The sequence below is a fragment of the Pezoporus occidentalis genome, unplaced genomic scaffold, assembly GCF_034315485.1.
Source record: "Pezoporus occidentalis ecotype Australia unplaced genomic scaffold, CSIRO_AGI_Poc_V1 ctg30, whole genome shotgun sequence".
Lineage (NCBI taxonomy): Eukaryota > Metazoa > Chordata > Aves > Psittaciformes > Psittacidae > Pezoporus > Pezoporus occidentalis.
This window is the reverse complement of record NW_026914941.1, coordinates 5,081,589-5,108,499: the sequence shown is the minus strand read 5'-3', so window position 1 is coordinate 5,108,499 and position 26,911 is coordinate 5,081,589. Positions and strand designations below refer to the sequence as shown.

The window sequence follows — 26,911 nt, the reverse complement described above, 5'->3', positions numbered from 1 at the left end:
TAAATACAACAGGATCTGTCTGCGAAGGGCCAGCTAAGGAGCAGATTGGATATTCTGCACGAAAGGATTGCTACTCAGGGACGTTAAATGCCTTAAAGATACTTGCAAAGCACAACCAAAGCAGCTGCTGATCTCTCTTCGAAGGAAGTTAAACGCAGGGACAGGACGGGGGGGGGGGGGGGGACACGACGGCTTTAACCTGCCAGAGGGGAGGTTGAGATGAGTTCTTCCCTGTGAGAGTGCCCAGAGAAGCTGTGGCCGCCCCCATCCCTGGCAGTGTTCAAGCCCAGGTTGGACGGGGCTTGGAGCAAGCTGCTCTAGTGGAAGGTGTCCCTGCCCGTGGAACTGGACGAGCTTTAGGTCCCTTCCAACCCAGCCCATTCCGCAGCTGTGTGGCTCTCACCGCCCGCCGGCCGTTGCGGTGGCGGCTCCTGTCCCGCTCCCTGCACCGCGGTGCGGGCGGGTCTCGCCGGTGCCCATCGCTGCCCCGGGGGCGGCAGCCGCGGGCACGGTGACACCGGGCGCCGCCCCTGGCGGGAGCTGCCGTGCCCGCGGCCGAGCCCCGCGCCCCACTGCGAGCGCGCCGCGCGCTCCCCGCCGCGCACAGGCGCGCGGGCAGGCTGAGGGCAGCGGCCTCGCGCGGCGGGTGCGCCTGCTCGGCGCGCGGGGCGCGCGGTGACGTGCGGCGGCCGCGGCGGGGCCGGCGGCGAGCGGGCGGCGGGGGGAGGGGAGCAGGCCGCGCGCGCTCGCGGCCCAGGCTGTGATTGGTGCAGGCCCGGCCCCGGCGCACAGCAAGGCCCGGCCGCCGCCGCGCGGCGGAGTCCTGCGGCCCGGCCCTTCCCCCGCCCCGGGCCCCGTCCCGCGGCGCGGCCGCCCGGCGCGGGGACCCGCACAGGTGAGCCGAGGCGGCAGAGCCGGGCCAGCGGGGGGTGGGCACAATGGAGGCGGCTAGGCCGCGCCGCAGGCCGCGCCCGGGCCCTGCCAGCGCCACCGCGGACACCGACGGGCCCGGCCGCGGCCGTCCTGTGGTGGGTCGGTGAGCTCCGGCCGCCGCCGGTTGCTGCCGCGCTGGGCGGGAGGGTGCGGGCGTCGCCAGCTAACCCTGCGGGTGAGGGGCCTCTGCGGGCGGCCAGAAAATGGCGGAAAACAAGATGTCGGCCGGCGGGGCGGGGAAGGCTGCGGCCCCGCGGGCCGTCGCGCCGCCGGGACAGGGGTTATCCCCGCCTCCCGGCCCGCCGCGGGACACCTTGCTCCTGTGCCGCCCGAGCCCGCCGGCGGCGGGGCGGGGATGTGGGGCCTCGGGACAGCAGCAGCACGGCCGCGTCACGGACGGGGCCGCCGCAACGACGGGAGGCCGGGGCGGGGGGGGGAGCGCGGCGGCCCCTTCCCTGCAGCGGGCGGCGTTCCGGGGCCGCGCCGCCGCCCTGTGCCCTCAGCGGGCTCCTTTGTCTCCGCGTTCCCACCCCTTCCTCCTCCGCCGCCTCTCCCTGGCGCGACGGCACCGCTCCCGCTTCCCTGCTGTGCGGAGGGGCGCTTCCAGGCGGGGACGGGGTGCCTGGGCCCACTGCCGGCCGCCGAGCGGTCCGCGGGCGCAGAGGATCCGCACCGGGGCTGCCCGGCCGGCACCGCGGGCTCGCCCCGCTGCCGCGCTCCCGCCGCCCGGTGGCGCGCCCGCTCCGCGAGCACGCGCGCTGCGCTGTGCTGCTCTGCGCTGTGCTCCGCGCTCCTCCGCAGCCGCGCAGCCCCAGCGCGGTGCCGTCCCTGCCGTCTCCGGTGGAGTGGCGGGATAGCGAGTCCAGGCGTTGGAGCCGAGGGCAGTCCCTGCGCGGTGCTTCATGCGGCTGCCGCCCTTCTCTTCCCGTGGTCGCTATTATGGGAAGTTCCGTTACGGCTGTGGATGTAACACGTAGATGTAAATTCTATTTTATTAATTTATTTAAGAGCCTTAGGCGTATTTTCGGGCAGTAAGGCACGATCTCGTGCACTGGTTTTGCTTTTGTCATTTTAAATGGATTTGGAGTGCTAAGTTTTCATGGATGCTTTATAGGTGAACACAATAAAGGACTTTAAAATGGAGATGTTAGTTTTTCATACCCAGTCTTTTTTTTTGTGAAGGGCTTATGGTAACCTGCGCGTTATTACATGAATCGGGTTCTTCTGCTGAAGATTTCTGCATAAGCAGGATGTCTGTTGTTGCATTTCTGTTGGTTGCTGTGTTAAAAATTAGGGGTGAAACCCCAAAATCCTCAAGTGACTTCAGGGGAGGATAACTCTTTTGTTTTCTTCTTGAACTTGAATATAAGAGAATTAGAGAACGACTGGTTTGGATTTTTCAGCTGCATCTAAGTTTATTGTGTTGCATCACTCTGTATCTGAGCGAGGTCCTTTTGGTTTAATTAAAATGTCATAAGCAGCTTACAAATATTTGAAACAGCAGACAAATTCTGATGTGTTTTCCTTTATTATATGTAAACAGGACATAATTATTTAGAAAAAAAATCATTGTTTGAAAGGAGTGCTTAAGGGCTGACCGTGCAAATGTGCTTGATGTGCAAATGCATCCCCTCCACATACTGGAATAATTATATGTCTGAACTGGGGAGATGCTTGGCATTTGCAGGGTTAGGAGATTTAAAAAAGGATGTTTAGGATGTCACACTGTTTGGAAGATGTAAAAGAACGTATTAAGTACATACTCTTCTGTAAATTTATTAAGTTGTAATTGGCATTTTGTATAAATATTTGTTATATTGTAAAAATCTAAAGTATGCCAACAGTGCCTGTAAGCCAGCATTGTGACTGGGAGCTCCACTGTACCCCTGGGTACAGGAACGGCACCCTTTTCTTTTTAACCTGGGAGTGCTGAGGCTTTGTTTTCCCTTCCTTCCTTAAAATACTTGGATAAAGATTAGTCAATTTTTGAAAGCTTTCTTAAAATTAAAATAGGAATGGTTATTTTATCATATTTTTATGGGAAGAGTAAACTTAAGAATAAATCACTGCGTATACCAAGAGCAGTGTTAATAAGGGCCTGGGCCTTTACAAGTTTCTAAGCTGAGTTTTGCTGTTATGTATTTTTAGGTAACGCCAAACTGCCAAATGTTACCTTTGATTTTAAATTTTAAACACCATTTACAGTAGTAATTTACAGTAGTTTTCCTGCCCAGAGACAAAGAGGTTATATATCCCTTTTTTTTACCCTAAAATTCATTGCGTGGTCTCGGCTGAGTCTTGTTTAAGGAAGAGCTTTGGCATAAAGAACTAAATAGCTTCTAACTGAAGCTAGCTAGAGAGCTATGCTTTTCAGAAAAAGGAAAACCATTCTCAGATACATACATACTTTAAAAATTTGGGCTTGAGATTCTACCCTGGAGTCTCAATTTAGTAACTGGTTTGTGAAATTCTTCATTTTGGGATCTGATGGTGATGTACTTCTTCCTGGTACGAAATAGCATGCTATAATTTAAAAAAAAAAATAAAAATAGAATGTTGTAAGATTATTTTAGTGAGTGATGCTGGTAAAGCATTTTTGTGGTATTTTCTTTAAATACACAAAGGAGAAGGAGAATATAGAGGAAAAACTCTTGAGATCTTGGTAGTTAGAGGCAAGAGGTATATGGGTACGTTTTGGCTTTTGACAGTATACCGAATTGTGGCTTTCTGCCTTATTTCTCAGTCCTTTTTAAAACATGAAAAAACATTTATTCTATTGTGTGGGTATATAACATGGTGTAGAACCACAGTTAATCACTGTACTACATTTTTTGCTGTTTCCAGTAATAGGATTTGCATGCATATATTGTGTGAAACTGAATCATCTGCACTGCTGCAATCTGTGAGCAGAAACAACCAATTGTAGGAGAACCGTGGGCATAACCTGGTGTTAATTGTTCCAGCATTAGCAGCAAGGGGGGTTCTTTCTGTCCCTGCATTCCTTTAAGACCCCAAAGTAGATCTGAAAAAGAAATTGGTGATTGTGTAGTTAATGAAACTCTGTCCTTTGTCTGCATTGAGGGTATGATTAAGTGAGGGTTGGATACCAGCTGCATCAGCTGAGGTACAGCTTCAGCATGTTCTTTGCTAGTGTGTCATCACCCATCTCTAGTTTTAGTGGAAGTCTGAGGTATTCATAGTACTACATGCACAGAAGGTGCCATCCCATAGCTGTACCTCTTTATAGCTCTGTTAGCTACTAGGAGAATACTCCTTTTAATGATAATTTGCTTTCCTTGCAGAAATTCTAATTTAAGTTAAAATAATAGTCTTTGCATTGAATTTTCGGTGTAGCATAATATGTAATAGGTTTGGGCATCTAATTATATAATCTGAAAACAAATTAGACTGCTTATTGAGAAGAAGGGAAAGCGCAGCTTGTTCTGTAATCCAAGATTGATGTAATTTAAGATAATTTTTCATAACCATTTATGTTGAAAAAAAGGATTACCTGAGTGTGAAGGCTGGAAATTGTAAAGGATTGCATTAGTTCTGAAATCGCAATATTAAATTAGCAGTCATGGTCCAGAGCTGTATATTATTTTGTAACGGCAAGTATTTGTTAGCTACCCTAAGAGTTTCAGATGGCTGTGACCATAATTGAGGAGTGCTGGAGCACTGCATGAAGGTTCTGGAACTGCTCTGTAATTCTTGCAAATGTGAAATAATTTGATTTTTAGCCAAAGCCTAAAACTACATTGAAATTTGGTTGTCTGGCTGGAATTGGGTTGGTTAAATCCTAGACTGTTTTCCTCATGGATAATATTTGACTTGTGTTTTTATAGTACTGGCTGCTCTATGGACCTAACTTACTCTGTTACGGCACTATTGAGAAATGATTTTGGGGAATTCCTTGGCTTTGCAAGAAGAGTGTTATGTCATTGTCCCCAGGAGTTAGTATTGCTGATGTAACAATTTGAGAGAAGTAGGTTTGATCAAACAATATATGGAGACAATGTGGAAAGGATGATAGTGACACCAGGTGATACAAGTTCTTTGGTTCTTTTGTATTCTCAGTTAAGTTGAAACCTCCTTGGGGTGGATCCGTGACTTTTTCTTGAAATTACCATCATTGTGGACCACTTCTTGCTTCCTTCGCTTGAGGATTTGAAGAGTATAAAAGAAGGAATGATCTGCTCAGTTCCTTCCTTGACAATGAAGATGCAGTAAGCATGGATTGTGTTTTCCACATTTCTCACCTTTAAGATTATTTGTTACCCTGTTTTGTATTTTTTCATATAAACCCCCCCCCAAAGACAGAGTTGTACCCACCTGGCATTTGTGGCGTGGCCTGCACAGAATAGGAATTCTGCATCACCTGCTGGAGCAAAGGCATTTAACATGGTCATGCTAAAGGAGGTAAAGCAATGTAGCACTACAACTGACTTTTCACATCATCTCATCTTGGTGGCCTCCAGCCTGGCTTGAACAACATCTGGAGCTTCGGTTTCCACGCGCAGACTGCCTGGTGCTGGACTGACGCAGTAGAGACCACCTGATTCTGTGGGTCAGCCCTGTGCAGCGTGACCCTAGGCACTGACAGAGTGCCAGCATCTCCCTCGCAATGGCAACTTGGTTTGGTGCCAAGGATCCAGCGCTGTCAGTTCTGGTGAGCCATGAGTGTTGCCATAAATGTAGTAATTGACTCCCTTCAGTTTTTAGGTCTTTTACTGTGGACTCTTGTGCCTGTAACTGATAGAGCTTCATGTTTAAGAGAAATTAATGTCACGTCTACTGCAGTGTGGTTTACTTATGGATTAGTGCGACAGTGTGAGTTGCATTAGGTCCTGGCTCTCTGGGTCCTTTGGTTCTAGCCTGAAAGTGTCTCGGAGACTTCAGGCACTTAACTCCATTTATGACAGCTTGGCTTATTTTGTTACTCACCTTGCTTGACTATGTTAGTGCTTAAGTCTGTTGTGATATTATTTCATTGCAGAGGGGTTGTGAAATAGGTTGTACCACAGAGTACTTGAGGTTTCTAGTGTATTTTGGATTTAGATGCACAGAGTTAAAGACATTCTTGCAATAAGATAGGGGCAATTTTTTATGAGATTCAGAAGAGCAAAATCAAGGTTGGTGGTACAGCAGTGAAAGTACCCTATTTTGGGGACTTGCTCTTAGAAGCATTTGTACTTCCCTGTTCATCTCCCCACCAGGCAGTTCTTACTTGAGCTCTTACTCTGTTCATTTCCTACAACTCCTAAACCTTCATCTTCTGTGTGATACTTCCACTTATTTCTGATTCTTGGCTATGAGAGGGCAGAAAAGTACAAGATTTCAGTCTTGTGCAACAGAGGTTTTTTAAGCTGGAGATTTCTTCTGTACGCTCCTGTAGCTGCTTTTATGCAGTCATTTCATCTCCACTGAGAACTTGTGTAAAAGTCTTCTGGGTTGCAGCAAGTTGGAAATAATTTGGAATCCCCACACTTCAACACACTTTAATTTAGTAGCAGTGCAAATAACATGGAGTAATCCTATTTTATCCTTCTCTCCTGTATTTTATGGAAACGCTCTGTCAGCTGTTACATGCTTTCTCTGAAAGCAAGTTCATGTAGCTCTGCCTTACAGCAGAGATGCAGCACCCTCAAGACAGATGATACCAGAAATGGAGATCTTGGTAAAATTGAGTTCAGTGAGCTCAACATTTACTCTCCATGTGTGGAAATTCTTAGATATTGGAATAATTGGAATTGCATTTCAATGACACTGAGAATTTCAGAAGTAAAACTCAGAGTAAAGCTGTCAGAGCTGTGTGGCAAGGTTTGAGGAACTGGTGTAATTTTAAATGATTGAGGAAAATAGGCAGGTCTGACAAAGAGAAATCTGAAAATAGAAGCCCCTAAAGCATTAAGGGGCATTAGAAGAGCCAAAGCAGCAAAGCAATTGTCAGAAACAAAAGAAAGGTGAAGGTGTAACAGTGAAAGGGTAACTGGGAAGCTTACCAAGAGTTGGTGGGTTTTTTCTATCAGTAGCTTTTAAAGCTCAGTTTTCTATTAGAGGGATATTGCAGATAGCTGCATAGGACCAGCTTTCCCTGGCAGCAGAAACGAGGCAGCACAGAAGGGACAGTGTTGGAAGATAAGATTTCTAGAAAAACCTGACAGTTTTGAAATGAAATGTCAACCAATATGGATAATGCAGTCCTAACACTGGGGTGTCAGCCCTGAAGTCTGTTGAGCACTGTCGTTTCTTCAGTGAGTATCATGGCAGTGGAGACATTGAAATAAGTTGGCCTCTCTTGTGCTTAGCTGTTGCGTGTTATAATGGGTAGTTCTGCACTGTGCATGCAAATCTAATGATTAAATTTTCTATCGGGCATTCTGTCAGACTCTTCATGCAGTAGGGGGGTTCATATGCAGCCTCTGGAAGGGAAATGAGCTTTGAGCATTTTGTTCTTAGAAATGTGGCCCATGATGCAGGCTTTTTTTGAAACTTATAATTACCTGTAATTAAACATAACATCCAGTTAAGTGTACACATTAGAATTTGTTTTGAAATATCTGATAATTACAAAATTGTGAAAGACTAGGAAAAAAAATTGATACTCTCAGTATGGTGCTCCACTTCCTTTGGTGTAGCTCCACACACTGTAACCACCAGTCTTGGTAATTAGTTAAAGAGTATATAGAGACAGGGGTGGAGCAGAAGTGACTTCTTTGTGCACAGTTGCTAATATATGTTATTACAGTAAGGCATGTAGCTAGTAAGGGCATGTACATGCTACTGATCTCTTGACTTGTATTGCTTCTGTAGCAAGCTACAGTTTAAGGCGAAGTTAACTCGCTTCTTGACAAAGTTTCTGCTTCTAGATACTAAGTTACCTGTGACTAGGTTCATTTTTACTAATGTGTTATATTTTGTTCCTGTGTCCTGACCCTGCTGCTGGTGTTGCAGGTGAGATCTTTGCTGTCAGTTACCAGGCTGTTACTCTGTGGAGATTTCAGTCCCAGAAAACTGGAAACATATCTAAATGTTCAGTTTGCAGTGGGGAAGTTGACAGCTTAGGCATTTCTTGTGTTTACCGCTCCTAGAAACAAAGGATGTTGAAACATGTACCTCTGCATGCTGAAGGGTAACTAGGAGCACTTTCCAGTTAAATTCTATAGAATATGAGCAGAACTGTTCTAGGCCAGGCAGTAGCCAAAGACTTGTATAAAAAAAACTTTTAAGTCCTGACCACGAATTACTGACTTGTTTGGTTTCAATCACATGTAATTCTTTTTGATTACTATAGGACTGCCTATGAATGGAAACATTTTCAGGATTTTAGGTCAAAAATATAGAACAAAAGAATAAATGAAAGTGAATTGTACCAAGTACTACATGCTTTTTTCTTTAAGCCTTTGATAAATGCTGCTTTCTGTTTGTCAGGGGGACATGTTAATCCAGTAAAGCTGATGAACACAATATAACATTGTTTAATGTAAAATCTGGTTTTGCTGTTGTTGCAGTTGTCTGTGAATGATCTTGGCTGACTATGGATCCAGGTGGTGGAAGTCTTGGATTGCAAACACAAGAATCCAAAATGCCTCACACTATGATTATGCAGGATTTTGGTAAGCATTTTTACTATTAAAAAATAATTAATAAAATCAAAACTATTTTTTCAGGGGTTTGCTAAATGTTTATAAATATCAAGATGTAGAGCTGACTAATATAATATTGCTATTTGCATGACGTTTTTGAGACAGTAAAAGATTTAAGTGGCATATACTATGTCGTTGTAGACTTCGGTTGCTGATGTTGAAATAGTCACTTATTCCAAAATACTGAAGTAATTCTGTGGAGGGGAAAGGAAGTTAAGTCTGAGGCCCAAAGTGCTCTAGATGAGACATAAAATGTTATTTGGAGCTGACCAGTTTTGTGGGGTGTGTGCTTCTGCTTGAAATCATGAAATCATCTTGACTAGTTGTTACATCTCCAACATACAGGAGAGGTAAATACAATCCAGTACAGCATGTAACCAGCATTCAAGCTTCTGTGTGCTTACATTGGTTACTGTCTCCTTTAGGGTATTTCAGTAAATGTGGTGGGAAGTAATGGCTTTGTCTGTGTGAGAACAGATAACATTATGTAGATATGAGTTTACGAATTTAGCTAAATCTGCATGTTCACATGTGCTTAGAAGTCTTCTGTAAAGAACATCAGTCCTGGGACTGTGCTGACGTAAGAAAATTTGATTCTAAATTATTTTCCTAATTAAGCAGTGCTGAATAACCTCAGCAATTCTGAAGGTTTAGAAAAAGGACACCAAGAAATCTCTACTCTTCTTTGTGGATCTCCATTTCTGCATTATGACAAGAGATGACAGTCCTTCTCAAGTATTGGGAGGGGACCATGTATTTGTTCTAAAGTGAATTAACATCCCTCAGTGTACCAGTATAACTGCATTTGCAGTACAATGCTGAATAAGTTTTTTTCATTCTGATCAGAACCATTTTCTTGCATGTTTTATTCATTAAGATTGAAACTTCTGTTTACGTGTGTGTTAAAATCTTTCACTGCATTCTTTTTTATGTATAGAGAAGTAGTGTGTAAATGTGACTGGCTAGTCAAGTCTCTTAATGAAAAACAGGTTTCTGCTTAGAGCCATTTCTTGCAATGTGTCAAGTTGCTGGAAATTGTACTACAAGCATTGCATACAGCTGAGTAGTTTTCTATCGAGGCCCATGTAGTCTAAAGGATGGGGGTCCTTGTGCTGTAACAGCAATTAATGTATTGTCACCGCACTTCCCATGTCATGCAGGAATTCTGTGAAGGTGCAAGTTACTACTGTAATCAAATATTTTCTAACTGGGATTTAAAAAAAAAAAGGTGCAGTTGCCAACTGGCCTGTCATTTTTAACATATCAGCATTGTAAAACCTAAATTTGGGACAAACGCCACATTATGTCTTAAGTGCGTGTTTTGTTTTTCTTAATTTAAAGAATACAGGCTGCTTTGGATAAATTTTATCAGGTGAAATGCAAACTGTGATTTGTTGAAAAGTAACAGGTTTGTACATCTGTGTTTAACTCCTCTATACAGTTATTCCATGGATAAACTAATAGCTAATGCAATAATTTTAACATTTTTCTCCTCATTCATGATTGTTTCATAGTGGCTGGAATGGCTGGCACTGCTCATATTGATGGAGACCATATTGTTGTATCAGTTCCTGAAGCTGTCCTAGTTTCTGATGTTGTTACCGATGATGGAATAACTCTTGATCATGGCTTAGCAGCTGAAGTTGTCCAAGGACCTGACATCATCACTGAAACTGATGTTGTAACAGAAGGTGTAATTGTTCCTGATTCTGTTTTGGAAGCTGATGTTGCTATTGAAGAAGCTTTAGATACCAGTGATCATGTTTTGACTTCTGATCTAATAACAGAAACGGTTAGAGTTCCCGATCAGGTTTTTGTGGCTGATCTTGTAACGGGTCCTGATGGACATTTGGAGCATGTGGTGCAAGACTCTGTGTCAGGAGCCAACTCACCAACGATGGTTTCAGAAGAAGTTCTCGTAACGAACTCGGATTCTGAAGCAGTCATTCAAGCAGCTGGTACTGTTCCTGGCTCCACAGTGACTATAAAAACAGAAGACGATGATGATGGCAAGAGCACATCTGAGGACTACTTAATGATATCTTGTAAGTTAAACAGAGGTAGATATGAACAAGAGATTATCTGAAGTGAAAGTGGTCTGGTGGGGAGAAGTTCCTCTTAACTGGTTCTTGCTGCATTGTGTACTGGAACTCTCAAATAATAGTCTGTTGCCCAGTTAATTCTTGGTGCCTGGATTTGGGGTTTCATGATGAAAAAATCATAATTTATACAGCAAGAAAAAGAATGACATTCATGCTGTTGAGTGAATGTGTGTGTATGTCTGTTTCTGAAACTAGATATTCCTGAAAACTAAGACAAATGCATTGCAAAGTTAAACATTCCACGTATTTTTAGTATAATATTTTTTTTTTTTTGTAAATACACAGGTATATTACTGTGTTACATGGATTGTTGTAAAAATAATGTGTTGGGTTTAATCAATAGGATCCAACAAAGAAGTCAGTTTTTAAGATACTTGACACATAGTTTTCTCTTACATGCCCACAAAACATTTGTTTAGCTGTATTACATGTGAAAATGGGCATTTTATTGCATGTTGTGGTGTTCTGGACTGAACTTGACATTGAAGGGTTGTATGTATTAATTGATTGGCTCTGTAACACTGGAAAGTAGCTACTCATTTCACTTGCCATGCAGCATTCAACTCTGAGGAAACTGTATGGTCCTATATTACTTATGGAGTGAGATCTACTGAAAGGACCTTAGGTATCTTACATTTCTTCAGTGATTAAGTTATACACAAAGGTTTTATTATCACATGAGTTTGAGAAAATGTATGATAGTTTTAGACTTTTGACTTGTGCAAATGAGTTATTGAAACGTGAGTAGGTCAAACCAGGCTTTATTTAGTCAGAAGCAACATGTTAAAAAAATGGCAATACCAAGTGTGTCAAAGTGTCAGCTTGTTCACAGCAAGCTGCATTTAATGCAACTTTCAAGACAGAGGACATGACTCATTGGTGATTGTAATGATCTCAGTATTTCCTATTATTTATGTCCCTTATGCAAAATATATTTTTGGTCTTTTTTGTTCAATATGGGATGGACAGCAAATATTTTTTATCATTTCATCAGTATTGTAATGCCATATGTCACTAACAGTAGTAAAAATGGGGGCTTGTTTTGAAAAAGAACCAAAAAGCCCTCAGTCTAAAAGCAAATTATACCTACAGCAGAAAAAGTCTTGTGTGTTTGTAAATGAAGCAACACCATTTTTAAAGTCAGTTGTTTCACTGAAAAAATTCCTCCTTTCTGACAGAGTACTTACGATGAGTTGTATTCTGTAACTGCGGTATTTCCAACTGCACCTTTGTAATTGTAAGTAAAGTCATCTTTGGAATTCCTTCTAAGATAGATAAGTTTGATTGATAATGGTGACCGCTGCACTTAGACAAGAGCATCTTAAATGTTCAGTAACAGTTACCTGATAACTCCAGCTGTGTCTGGTACATTCGTAGTTTTGTCACATGTTCTCTAGCCTGTCAATGGCTTTTGCAATGTTTCAAAGCCAGTTTGAGACCTAGTTTTCAACAAATTAGATTTATATATATATATGTGTATGTGTGTCTTATCATGATATGCCTGAATACTCAAGGTTGGAAGCTACATTGTTTAGAATTTTAAGTAATCATTTTAGATAAATTGAGGCAGTCATAGAATCACAGAATCGTTCAGGTTGGAAAAGACCTTTACGATTAGCAAGTCCAACCGTTAACTGAGCGCTGCCAAGTCCACCACTAAACCATGTCAGTAAATGCCACATCTACACTTCTAAATACCTCCAGAGATGAGAAGTCCACCACTTGCCTGGGCAGCCTGTTCTAATGTCTGACAACCCTTTTGGTAAAGACATTTTTCTTATATCCAGTCTAAACCTCCCCTGGCACAACTTGAGGCCATTTCCTCTTGTCCTGTCTCTTTTTACTTGGGAGAAGAGACCAACCCCCATCTCAGTACAGCCTCCTTTCAGGTAGTTACAGAAGGTCCCCCCAAACCTCCTTTTCTCCAGACTAAACACTCCAGCTCCCTCAGCCTTTCTACATCAGACTTATTCTTCAAACCATTCACCAGCTTTGTTGCCCTTCTCTGGGCCTACTCCAGCACCTCAGTGTCTCTCGTAGTGGGGGGCCCCAAAGTGAGTCCAGGAGTCAAGGTGCAGCCTCACCAGTGTCAAGAACAGGGGGACAATCCCTGCCCTATTTCTGCTGGCCATGCTGGTGCTGACACAAGCCAGGATGTCAATGGCCTTCTTGGCCACATGGGCACAAGCTGGTTCAGCCAACCCCCCCAGGCCCTTTTCCGCCAGGCAGGTTTCCAGCCGCTCACTTGTGTGATGTTGCACAGGGTTGCTGTGGCCCAGGTGCAGGATCCAGCACTTTGCCTTGTTGAACCTTGTACCATTGCCCACAGCCCATTGATCCATCCTGTCCAGGTCCCTCTGCAGAGCCTTCCTGTCCTCAGGCAAATCAACACACGCACCCAGCTTGGTGTCAGCAAACTTGCTGAGGATGCACTCAGTCTCCTCATCCAGTTCATTGATAAAGATGAATTCTCTTGCCTCTGTTAAGTTTTGAGGCTGTATTATGCTGGGGGTGGCAGCTTGACACAACAAAATCCCTGCTAGCTATTTGTTCTCAGCAAAAATTAATCTTACACAGTTGGGGGAAGTTTGTTTGGGTTTTAAATGTTTTTAAATTCAACTTGAATGGTTTTGTTTGTGCAGATCATCTGTTGTGTGGAATAGATAAATGCCTCAGTTTATCAAGCAGTTTAAAACACCTTTTATTTACTTACATTTTTAAATTGTCATGTGTTCAGTAGATACTGTAGAAAGTTACCTTCCTATTTCTTTTGGGGGGTGTGTGTGTATATATATATATATATATGGACTGTTTAACTTTTTTATAATGTAAGCCACATCAAAATGTTAGTTTATAAGAATCTCAAAATACTTAGCTGTCTTTTAATGAAATCTAGCATCTAGAAAGGGTGATTTTACATAAGCCAACAGATAATGCTCTTAGGGAATACCACCAGCTGTTCTGTGGAACACAAACATTTTAGGGTGTGAAGCTGAGCTGAATGTGGAATTTTAACTGACCTTACTCTTCTGTTGGGAGTTACAATTTAAATATACTGAAAGCTGATTTATCACCATTTTAAGGCATTGCCATGTAGCTGTTTTATACACTATTGGTAATTATATTTTTGTGTAAATACTCCTTGGAAGATAAGAAATTTCTCTTGACAGTTGTGTAAATCACCTGCGTATGATTTTGTAATAGGACATTTACACTAGAAGACTGTCACCATTCTGCTCTCTCAGTGCAGACAAATTCAGCTTTTTTAAATCAGCTTTAGAAGTGATTTAAGTCTTAAATATTTCTGATACGTTCACAACGTATGCCATGGGATGTGCACGATCTCTTGTTTAAAATATCCAGAATACTTGTTTAAAAAGGAAATTCTGAATGCAGATGTGGGGATCATGAATCCGGTCCATCTCACACTGAGGTGGGAAAATTAGGAGCAGTGCATCCCATTTAGCCAGGGAGGAGTTAGGACACGTGTAGCTTAAAGCATACCCTTTTTTTGTTTTTCAGGTTTGCGATATTCAGACCCACAGCGGCTTGCCAGCTCCCGATCCGTGTGCTGGCCCTGCATGCACTATGTTGGTGACCTCATACCCACCAAAGAACAACACTGGAGCTGGCCTTTAGGGGTAAGGTACTGTTCCACCACCACCTCCTTTTTAGTATATTACAATACAGTGTTACGTAAGTTGCTAAACATTTTATATTAGTACTCCTAGATTGTAACCTATGGGATATAAAATAAGTACATCAGACATTAGAAAACGATTTAAAAATGTAAAACCATGGGACTTATCTTGCCCTCATGTTATCCCTACGGGCTCCTATGGTGGGTGTGATATCACCAGCATAGTGCATGCTGAGGCATCACATGAATTGGGAGCTGGCAATCCACGGTGAATCTGGACATCACACACCTGAAAACAGCGAAGTAAGGTAAGTTGAAAATTGGAAGTGTGCTGAGTTTTCCTTTAAACCTTGTTTATTTAGGAGGATTCAGCATATATTTATGAAGGTTCTCTGTTGTGTTTTTTCAGTTAATTTTAAGTGACGAGATATTATATGTAGTGCTTCTGGCGGATGAGTCAGATCTGGAAGACACTTTCATATTCCATTGACCTAAAGTAAGCATTCCTGTTCCTGAGAACTATCACTGGGAAAAGTCATCACATAATTTAACACTGATGGGTTAGCAGTCTGTGATTGAAGTTGTATTTTTTGATAATAGAATATTTTAGAATCTGTTTTTGAAAATAGTCCTACTATTTTGGAACTTGACAAAGATTACACATGTCCTGCTGTGTTGATTGTTTTCCCCTTACCTAAATGTGTTTAAGAAGTAGATTGAATCCATGAAATGTAGTTCGTGTAAGACAGCAATTTAAGCAATAGCAATTGGCGATTCAATGTCTTTTTGTTGTTGAGGTATTTGAAACAAGAGGCAACATCTTACAAGTGACAGCCTCTATCAGTATCGTTTTCTCAGTCCAGTTTGTATTTTTCAGATTTTGTTATATTACACTTTTGATTTTTTTTTTTAAATTTTTTTAATTTTTTAATTTTTTTTTTTAGAAAAGTGATTCCAGAGGCCCTGGGTAAGAGGCTTCCCGATATGTTTCCATTACTTTAGCTTAAGCTGTAGAGACTGCAGACCTTTGAAAACACACAGGGTGCTTGGTGGTGTGGAAGTAACCATGGCTCCCTATGGTTTTAAAGGATATTGAAGTTTGGGGCTTTAATTAAAATACAGCATGTGAGCATCCATGCTCTATTCACGTATTTTACTTTGGTTTTGGCTGAATATGCATATTCTTATAAAATGGTAAAATTGAAAAAATCCTCCTTTTTTCTCTCTGTATTTTTTGCTGCATTGCAGCTGATGTCCTGGTAAGGCAACTGTCTAAAATTGTGTGGATTTCCTTATGTTCTTTCACCACATACATAGTGGTGTACACTCATTGTCACTCAATAGTAGTTAAATAGTTGGAGATTTTTGCCATAAAGAAAACTTATTACCACATACATGTGGTTACTCTACTGTTCATTAGGAAGTTGCCATTGTTAAATAACCTTCCAGTACAGAAATGTTTCTTTTCCAGGTTAAACTGATTGTGTGTTTAACTTTATAAAATGTATGAGTTTAGAAGAAATAGGTGTTGCTTGAATTGCATATTTGAAAATAACTTTACTTCCACCTACCCATTCTAAAATTACAGTAACAGCTTACAATTGGTGATTTCTTTCACTCAGCCTTTAAATATTCTTTCTGCATTTTGGCAGCATGTCTAGTCATATAGCTGTTGATGGTATCACTCCTACGTTGTTACCTCCAGTCCTTCAGAGACTCATGTGCAGTGGAAATGTTCACTGTACTAGAACAAAGTATATGTGTATCACTTTAAAGAACATAGATAAGAAACTTTTATAAAAACCATGCAGAAGAGAAAATAGGTCTTCAATAAATTCAAATATAGTAAATGTATAGAAATACTTTTTCCAAGATAAGTAGGTTTTAGCATCTTCCCTTTTCCTTTTAGCAGAGGATACAAGATCCTGTCTTCTAATAACTCCATTCTGGCAGCATAAAAAATATCAGTTAACAGATGCAGTAACACCCCCATACTGGATATAAAGATGTACTGATAACCTGATGCTGATGAACTTAAGCATCAAAGGAATGTGCCATGTTCTCTGTGTGGCTTTCTTATCTGTGGTGTTCGTAATTCTTAGTGCTCTCGTCCTGCAAGGTAACATGAAGGCCATGCAGTACATGTCACCTTCTAACAGATGGAGATGTTGCTGGAATCAATTTTAATTTATATTTAGGAAAAAAAAAAAAAAAAACAGAAACAAACCCCAAACTCTTTTCTTGAGGAATTATTTTTCATTAAAATACATAATTTTCAGAGGTTCTAAAATAAAACCAAATACTTATTTGTATCTACATTATTATATCTAGTTCTGTCCTCAATAACTTCTGTACTCTTTTGGTGCAGTCCAAGATATGTGAAATAGAAACAAGGTTCCTCAGTGTGGGGATGAAAAATAGTGTTGGACAGGTGTTTCTGTGGAATCCTCTCTGTGAGTGGGAAGAGCTTAGTTTGGTATTGCTCTGGCGGATTCCTGCCCTGCTGCAGGAGGGGCATCTGCTCCTTTTCTAGCAGGTTCTGAACCACCTCGCATGACTGCCTGGAATATTAAGAGAAGCTTAAACTAACTCCAGTTGACCTCAGTGCTCCAGACTGTAGCTTGGAGTAGTCAAGAGCAGCTCTTCAAGAGCAGTCACCACTGCACTGAGGGCACTGGGAAGCGCTGCAGGCATCCTTTCCTTGGTCATCAGAGCCTGCAGTGTCCCCATTGAGTAGGCTGTGTTCTTGGTTGTGAAACATTGTCACTGTGATAACAATTCAAATGATTTATTTTCTTTAACCTAGTTTGCACATATTTCAGTGTTATATGTGCAGTAAATTGCTGTTTCCCTGGAATGTATTTATTTCAGATTTTGTTTATATTTTGTGGAATTCTCCCCTATTTATAGAATTTCAGTGGGTGTTAAGCATTGCACAGGTTTGTGCTGACCATCTGCATAGGAGCTAATTTTATCCACCGAGAGAAGTGCGTTGACAGTACATATGTCAGAGAGATGCTTAGTTCAGTGGACTCCACATTGGGAATTTGGGGCATACATATGGATGGCTATCTAAGTGACTACCCTTTTTACCAAAATAGTGTTACTTCTACACTTGTAATAGTTTGAATGAATTTTTGTTGTATAAATAAAATGAGCATTTTGAATATATAGACCAAAAACTCAGGGTGACTAAGTTGTATACATAAAGAATGAGAAGTCAGTTTCACATATTAGTATTTGCATTTGTTGTCATTGCATCTTTTAATCAGCTGAGTATTATAAAAACAATCTTTATATGTTTTCAAATAGTAAAGTGGATAGAATCATAATTTCTTTTAGAGTGAAGATGTCAGATTTTTGATGCAGACTTCTTTCATTGGGAATATATTCCTAGTCATCACTTGTCATATTTCAGTTACTAAATTTTAGAGCAGTGAAATTTTGGAGGACATGGACTGTAACAGGCAATTCTGGGTTAATTTTTAACGTTTTTGATAGGTGTTTAATTTTACTTACGTTTTTGCTTTCTCAATGTAATAGTTTCAGAAATAACCAATTACCACATTCGCTTTGATGACAAGCTCCCTCTTGTGTTCTTCATTCTGTAATTCTTGCTGTGTTTCCTGAGTTGCAGTAAAATGAGTATTGAACTTCTGAAATCTCTTTTAAGTATATTGAGATTAACTATTTTGTAAAGGCTATTCACGAATAGAAACCTTTACTGTGCATGGGGATGGTAGTGGAGAAAATCATGCTAGTGATTACTCTGACTTTTAAAAATAAGTTTGAACCTCATTTTTATTCTCTTATGTTTCCAGTGGATGATGTTGGAGAAAAATTGGACCATATAGGAAGCACTCCCTTGAAAATCAGCACTGAGGTGGCAAATGATGATGTTGCTAAAGATGACGGGTTTGGTTCAGAAGTCATCAAAGTCTACATATTTAAAGCTGAAGCTGAAGATGATGTCGAAATAGGTACCTGTTAAATTCTGTGTATTCTTCCAGTAGTGTGGAGTATTTCAGGGTATTTTCATCTGTTCTTAATTTCATGTAACCTACTGACTGGAATGTCTTGTAGAAGGTGGCATTTATGGAGGCTGCCCATATGGGGTAAACACTGGGACTGTATTAATCTTGAGTTCTTTTTCAATTAGCAGTATTTATTTTCAGGCAACCAAAGCCTAAATATAGAACTGGCTGCTTGTCTGCAGCTGTTTTCCAGCTCTTGCTTCTCTCTAGTGTTTGCAAAACTGTGTCAGCACTGGAAAGCCTCTAGAGTGGATTGCAATTACTGAACAATCCTTGGTGGCCTTGATACAGAAAGAGGGGAAGATTGCTGGGGCTGTAGAGACAGTCATTTCCAAACCTAACAAAGAAACTCAGAGTTGCTCTGCAGTTCTCTTGCAAAGGAAGATCGAGCACTTCAAGGGCTTTGTAAGCAGCCGTACAGCTAACCCATGTTCTGTTTTTCGTAACTTGTAAAAGCAGACTCTCCTTTACAGTTATGAGAGCTCAAACCTCTGTCTTGTTCCATTTACTGTTTGCATTTAGGCACTGGAACATATCTGGCCTGGAGTCCCAGAGCCATTCGCAGAGCAAATCAGCCTGACTGTTCTTCCTGGAGTGGAGAAGGGAGTTCATCTCCCATAGATGAGTAGCATTGGCCTGGCTATGCTGTGAAAATCTTGGACTTGAGACAGAGCAACGGATTAGATCAAAAAACTCCAATTAGTAACAATCCTGGTGCAGTTTTCCCAGTGGCTTGAACTGCTATTTCAGGAAATCTTTAGCTGTATGATGCCTTTGTGGTTTTTTCTCTCTGAGAAGCAGTTCATCTTTTCATATGCCCCCCAGCTTCCTGCCCTCCATGCAGTGGCGACTGCTGTTGAAGAGGTGCTCTTGACTACTTCATCACAGGTTATATGCATCTTGCAGTGGAGATTATTTCTCTTGTAATTCTACAGAATTACCCTACCTGTTCCAAAGTGTCATAATGAAGTGTTTCCTTTGCTTCCTTGGGATCTGTCTTGTGTTGCATGACTGATAGGGGTAGCTGCTAGTTAAACTGTCTGTTTTTCTCACCATTGCCTTCAAAAGCATGACGGTCTCCAAACACTGTATTCCACAGAGATGTAACCCATCCCAGTGTTTCTAATATTATCTCAGTTTTCATCTAGCTTGGGAAAACTGAAATTTCACATGTTGATTGCAGAGGGAGAGCTGCTTATTTAGTTGGAAGAAGGATGTTTGGCAAAATCTTCTGTTTACAGACACAGGGAGTGAAGGATCAACGTATATAATTTGAACTCATCCTCCTAGCTGAGTATTTTCCATCAGGACCAGTCATAGTAGCAACCAAGGACTCTTAGTGTAGTTGTTAGCTTGTTCTGCAGATATCTGCAGCTTCTCTACTTCTTTATTATCTGTTCAGTCCCTGAGATGCATGGAAGACTTAAGCATCAATATTTATCTGCCACTTCTCTCGTGACTCAAGCATTGATATCGAATTCCAGGTTGGAGCGTGTTCTTTTGCCTCCGTTCAAGTCAGTGAGCCAAAGCTTGTTAGTCACATGGAGTGGGACCATGTGGGCCGTGTTCTCATTTCCTTCTTTCATGTGTTACTTTTTGGATTGTGTTGTCTCCAGGTATTCAGTGCATCACCTTACATCCCTGCTAGTCTTTCCCTCTAGATAATGTTCTTATTGTTGAAGTAATTGGTAATGACATTTGCTCTCTCATGGTTTGACTAGCATGACCCCAGATGAAGTTACGTGCTCCTCGGTCCCGTGTGATGAGGGAAAATTACCTAAGAATCGGTTCTTGCAAAGTGAATAAATGGGATCTGGGGAGATAAAGAGGTGTAAGAATTGGCTGTTCACATCTCGAGAGAATTTAAAGATTGTGTTTGGAGCAAGATGAGACTCAGTCAATTTTTTGAGGGTGTGGGCAGATGTATGTTCCCAGTTGTGCTTCAATTCACTGCTAGAGGCATAAAGGCTCTTGATCCTTCTTGGGTAGAGCTTGTTCAGTCTTGCATTTATCAGGACACACTGAAAGACCTTTTTTCCTTACCTGCTCCAGAATACCAGACTTGCATGATTTTATGTCAGACATGGATGTAAAAACATTTAATTTTTTAGTTTTATGAAATAGCTTTGTTGTACGTAAGAAGAACATACTTAAATCTGAAAAAGTCTGCACAGTGGCTTTGTTCACATGTACCTAGTGTGTTCAACTTCTTTTTATTAAAGGTGGGACAGAAATCGTCACAGAGAGCGACTTTCACAATGGACATTCTGTAGCTGGAGTAATTGAACAAGGAGGTGTTGGTAGAATGCAGCGAGAAAAAATGGTTTACATGGCTGTGAAGGACTCTTCTCAGGAAGATGAAGATATTAGTAAGCATAATAAGAAACGTTTTTGTTCCTCATGCTGTTTTATACAACACTATAAACACCGTTCCCAAGGATGTCTTTATTTTCCCTGAAGGATTCTTCAGCCTGAAGTAATAGAAAACTAAAGCTCATCTTCCCTAAAGATAAAAAGCAGGCTATAATTAAAGTGATGTGGATAAATGCACTTTGCACATACTGTATGCAGTCATTTCATTATTAATAGTAAATTTAGCATGTCCATGGATGAAGTTAATGAGGTCTGTCAGATTTCTCATTTCTCTGCTTACCTACTGTCAGTTGCCTCGTTTAATCAGCTTTCTGGCCAAGTGGTAAATAAATGTCATCAGCTACAAGTTTTCAAGTTTGTATATTTGAATTTATGTAGGTATTTGGTTTGGATTTGTGTTTATTGATACCCCCTTTCTCCCTTTAAGGAATGTCTGAGTAAACAGTGGCCGGCTAAGGGAAGTGGTGATTCTAAATGCCAAAGGAAGAAAAGTAATTTGTAACAAGTATCAATCAAAGTGGGAGCAAATTCACTGAAGGAAAATTTAGGATGAGCAGAATTGAGCTAAAGATTTTTTTCTTCTCCTTTAATCTAGGCTGTGCTGAAATAGCAGATGAAGTTTATATGGAAGTCATTGTAGGTGAAGAAGAAGCCACGCCACTTCCAGACACACAGCTCGAAGACTCCAGCGTGAATAAAACCTTTGTCCCTGTTGCTTGGGCTGCTGCTTACGGTAGGAATCTGTATGCTTCCTTTGAGAATCCCTTCCATTATTTCCTCCCTGATCTACTCTCCAGAATCTCTGTGCAAATGTGATAATCTCTCACCTTGTCCTAAAGGTTTGGAAACGGCTCCTTCTGATCTTTTAGCAGTGTCAGTTAGTGGAGTTGATGAACTCATATGAAAAATCATCTTGACATCATTCATGACCTTTTACACACAAGGTCCTCGGGTTTTTTTGCAGTTCAGTGTGAAGAAAACAATTTTTACATCATTGTGTTTTCCCAGTGCTGATCTGTCAGACAGTTACAGATTGCCTGAGTAGTTGATTGTCTTGCATATAATGAATGGATTGCTGAATGCTGAGCTTTATGGAGTAGAAAGGAAAGCTGTTAGGAGAATTTTTATACTGTTCTGGGTTCCAGCTCAGATATACAGAATGCATGGGGTTTAATGGTTAAGTTGGCTGTTGAAGATCTTAAAAACTACGAATAGCCTTAAGTATTTCACAATAGCTGGGAGGAAGGGGAAGAAACTTCAGAAAGGGAATAGGAGGAGTAAGTGTATAAAGTAGTTCCTAATTTCAGTTTATATAACTGTTTTAAACCTGTTAGTCTTGCTAAGAAGGCAATTTGTTCTCTGTAGCCATCCTTCACGTAGTAGGAGCATCTTCTCAGGATGTCTTGCAAATTCTAAATATTCTTCGGTTTCCTTCTTTTTTTTTCTTGGATTTTGGCATGTTAAATGTGCATTATGAGGGTGTGGGGTCATCCATGGGGTATGTAAGCAAATTAGTTAAAATTCATTGGTGTGATATTTGTGAGCACAGTAGCTGGGCTGATAAAGTGGTTTAGAACTACACTACCTTGGCACATAGCAGTAACCACTTTCAATCCAAAGTGAGGAATATACTCTTAAGGTATTATTCTACATCTCCAAACTGTGCAGTGTCTCATGTAGATAGGTGCTGAGTGGCTGATAAGGTATAAGTCTTCTTATCTGCCTAGTTATACTCCAGAAAGATAAAGTGCTTCCATCTCAAGAACAAATAGTGGATTTCAGATAACCTCAGATACCAAACCAGAAACAAGGTTATATATGAGGTTAAAAGTTTGCAGAAACAAACATATTAATTTGAAAAGCAGGAAAGACAGTCAAATGCAAACACAGCTTTAGTAGATACTAGCTATTCGGAAAGATATGATTATATTCCCTGGGGCTCATAATTATAAAATACTGAACTGACTATGAACTGCACATCTCCGTTTGGATACAGTTAAGCAGTTACTTATTAGCTGAGTTAGTTTTCTCTCTTTATCAGACTTTCAAAACCACTGTCTTTTAAAAAAGAGAGTTTTAATTTATAATGACTAGAATACCATTTTCTACAGGAGATGAAAGAAGGTTACCCAGAAGATACGAAGATGGTCAAGCGGCAGGTAAGAATATGTAACTGTGCTTGGTTCAGCATTAAATCTAACTTGCTGTCTTTGAGAATATGTATGTTTATGGGTCAGCTCTTCTAATCTGTTAATGCAAAAAATTATCCATAAAGCATATATTGAAGGGCTCCACAGTCTTTCTTTGCTCTTTTGAAATGAAAACAATTATAGATGTGTTGTAGGCCTTCAGAGTGGGTGGGGAAGTTGGGAGGATCTGCCAGGTTCAGTATTAGAGTTTTGTAATTAATAGCGTAGATAATGCAGTTGTTAAGAAGAAAAGCCAAGTTGAATAGAAAGGAAACAGCATAACTTGTAAGAAGTTAATGCATTGAGAAGTATGAGAAATCAAGGAATAGATTTGAAAATTAATCAGTGTTTAAACAATTACATTCTTGATTCTTGCCAGCAAAGATAGGTAGTGCTTTATATGGGCACTCTTTTATGTATGTTCATTGCAAAAAGTAGATATGCTGCTGTGCAATTCCAGTCACCAGTCCCAAAGAAAAAGGTTGTTTAAGGTTTTTTATGGTGTCTGATTTTTGTTTCTAGGAAATAACTTGGATACACGATTAGAAAACAAAAACGGTAATGCAACACAATACCTGCAGATTTGTGATAGCATTAGCACTAATAGAGTGCTAAAACAAAAAACCAAGAAAAGGAGGAGAGGAGAGGCCAGGCAATGGCAAACAGGTAAACACTGTACGGTTATGCATATTGTCACGGAGTGGCACTTACTCCTGTATTACTATTCCTTTTCTTCTGTTTTTTTAAGCTGATGCAGAATTAAAAAGCACAAACGATGATTTGCGTATTTCCTGTGTCCTTCCCCCCTCCAGTTCTGCGAATAGAAAATGTTATCATTTTTGCTGTTCGGAGTCAGTACACTCAGGGCTGGTGCAATTCATTTGAATTTGGCAAGCTATTAAAGCCTACTCATGGGTATATTCACTGCATGTATGATGCTGCTGGTCTGTTTGAGCAGTTTCTAAAACAAAGCTACATAAACTATAGGTGCTGTGTATTGGTTGTTTTTAAACTACTGAACCATTCTCTGTCTGCTGCAAGCGTAAGTGCATGAATCTGAACAGCAGTTGGCTGATTTAAAACTTCTTAATCAGTAAGTTTGTTTCCTTCATAACTTGTTTTTGTTTGTTTAAAAACAGCTGTTATAATAGGTCCTGATGGACAGCCCTTAACAGTTTACCCTTGTCATATTTGTGGGAAAAAATTTAAATCCAGAGGATTCTTGAAAAGGCACATGAAGAATCATCCAGATCATATGATTAAGAAGAAGTACCAGTGTACAGACTGTGACTTTACAACTAACAAAAAAGTAAGTTTCCACAATCATCTGGAAAGCCATAAACTTATAAATAAAGTTGATAAAACGCATGAGTTCACAGAATATACAAGAAGATACAGAGAAGCAAGCCCATTGAGTTCTAACAAACTCATACTGAGGGACAAGGAGCCCAAGCTACACAAGTGCAAATATTGTGACTATGAAACTGCAGAGCAGGGACTACTCAATAGACACCTACTTGCAGTTCATAGTAAGAACTTCCCTCATGTGTGTGTGGAATGTGGGAAAGGATTCCGTCACCCATCAGAGCTGAAAAAGCATATGAGGACCCACACTGGGGAAAAGCCATACCAGTGTCAGCACTGTGTCTTCAGGTGTGCTGATCAGTCCAACCTGAAAACTCACATCAAAACCAAACACGGGACTGATCTACCGTTTAAGTGTGAGCACTGTCCCCAGGCTTTTGCAGATGAAAAAGAACTGCAGCAGCACACAGAACTATTTCAAGGGCATAAGACTCACCAATGTCCACATTGTGACCATAAGAGCACCAATTCAAGTGACCTGAAGCGACACATTATTTCAGTTCACACAAAGGATTTTCCCCACAAATGTGAGGTATGTGAAAAAGGCTTCCATCGTCCATCTGAGCTCAAAAAGCATAGTGAAACCCATAAAGGTAAAAAAATACATCAGTGTAGACACTGTGACTTTAAAACGTCAGATCCTTTTGTACTTAGCGGGCATATCCTCTCAGTTCACACCAAGGACCTGCCTTTTAAATGCAAAAGATGTAAAAGAGGATTTAGGCAGCAGAATGAACTTAAGAAGCACATGAAGACCCACAGTGGAAGAAAAGTGTATCAATGCCAGTATTGTGAATATAGCACTACGGATGCGTCAGGCTTTAAACGACACGTAATATCAATACACACAAAGGACTATCCACATAGGTGTGAGTATTGCAAAAAGGGGTTCCGTAGACCATCCGAAAAAAATCAGCATATAATGAGGCACCACAAAGAGGCCATAATATGATCTCCAGAAGGAAGCAATTTAGAAACTGTGATATGCTAATTGGGGAAAAAAAAAATCTCATGAACTGTTTCTCCTGGTTTCAAAGCTTGATATTAAACCATAACTTTACATTCTTTGTATTAAAAGTCTTAAAAGTATTAGGGTTGACAGGGGATCTCATAGCCCTATGATTGTTGCTTATCAGAACCTAAAGAGCACTATAGAATGCAGAAGGATGGATGAATGTCTTAAATTTGCAGAAAGATGGATGAATGTCTTTAAATTAATAGTATTACACGTCGTTAAGCTATAGAAGACAAAACAAAGGTGATTGTGTTACCCATTTTGTCAGTAACAGCGTTTGTCTCCAATATGAACACAGTTCAGATATATGGTGGGGTTATTTACAAACTGTTTGCAAAGGCGACCGTGTCTTAACTTCTTGTGCAGTTTTGAAAGGAGAGTATTAGCCAGTTACTTGATCATAACGTTTTAAAATCGTGCCTAGGAATTAAATTCCAGAACTGGTCAATTTGGGGGGTCTCTTTTGGGTTTTGTGGGGGTTTCTTTTAAAAAAAGACATTTCATTAGGAAACTTTTTTGTTTCCTGTATTAGTTTAGGTCCAACAAGGAAATTTTTAATGGTTTCAAAGCTGCTAACCTATTTCATTGCAGGATATGATGTTTAAAATATAGCATTATGTTATGGTCTCAGAGGTGGTGTTCTGGTGCTAGGGTTAAAGGTGTGTATGTATATAATTTCCCTTTTTTATCTGAATCTCCAGTTGAATGTCGTTCAGTATGGCACATAGAACAAAATTAACTTTGGATTTGACTTTTTTTCTTCCTCAAGGCTAAAACGGATGCAGCTCATAGTGTTGTGACCCAACACTGAATTCTTTTCCTCGCTACTTTAAAACCGTCTCTAAAAAAACCCATTGAAAACAGACTTGAAAAGTGTCAGATTTTGTTAATTAACATTCAGAGTACTTAGAAGTTCTTTAGGGCAGTGTTCTTAACTGGTACGACGAGTGTCGTCCTGCCTCCTAATGTGAAATCTTCCATATAGACATGAAATTGCACCTTTTAATCAACCCTTTACAAAAGTCTCTACCATACTATAAACATGCATTTTCAATCTGTAAGAAAGTATATATGCAGTATTTAACCAGAGAAATATGCTGCCACTAGAGTTTGGAGGTGGATCTTCAGTTTACAGTGTATACATTTAAAATATGCATCCCTTTAAACAATGCTTTGTGTTAGCATGCTGCGAATCAAATGGCGCTTAATATAACAAGCTGGTCTAGGGCTATTTAATGAAAAACCTGTTCATAAATGTTATGCATATAATGTGTATTTTTTACTTTTTTAGTTGCTTCATGTTTGCACACAGCTGTTCACATGATAAATTGTAACTTCATGCTATATTGTGGCTTTGTGTTTCAGAACTGTTCATATTTTGGTTTTTTGCACCAGACGAGAATCAGTTCCTTGAGAATAAATTTTTTTTATATTTCTAAACTTCAGAAAGTTAAATTTGGGAAATCTCCTTAGAAAAATCCGTGTTTTCTGTGGCTGTAAAAACTGATGTACACGCTGTAAAATAAGAGTGTCACTGTTATGTGGGATTATGATTTCTAAATGTGTTACTCATCGTAACGGGCATACAATAAAACGCATCTCTTGCACTCCAAA

The 26,911-nt window shown here is 40.7% G+C and overlaps 1 protein-coding gene across 9 annotated transcripts; it reads left to right on the top strand.

Annotated features, from left to right (window-relative positions):
- The first annotated feature begins 746 nt into the window (after positions 1–746).
- ZNF711 (zinc finger protein 711) lies at positions 747–26,911 on the top strand. Of its 9 annotated transcripts, XM_062627465.1 has the most exons (11): positions 755–895; positions 5,011–5,602; positions 6,827–6,918; positions 8,445–8,549; positions 10,094–10,624; positions 18,143–18,301; positions 20,578–20,724; positions 21,324–21,461; positions 22,840–22,887; positions 23,440–23,583; positions 24,057–26,911. In XM_062627465.1, the coding sequence occupies exons 4-11, from the start codon at positions 8,471–8,473 to the stop codon at positions 25,232–25,234; spliced, it is 2,424 nt and encodes an 807-aa protein (XP_062483449.1). In that variant the 5' UTR covers positions 755–895; positions 5,011–5,602; positions 6,827–6,918; positions 8,445–8,470; the 3' UTR covers positions 25,235–26,911. The 9 variants fall into 9 exon arrangements, with proteins under 9 accessions (XP_062483450.1, XP_062483449.1, XP_062483451.1 ...); XM_062627467.1 differs by lacking the exon at positions 6,827–6,918 and having other exon boundaries at positions 5,011–5,159; XM_062627468.1 differs by lacking the exon at positions 6,827–6,918 and having other exon boundaries at positions 23,440–23,475.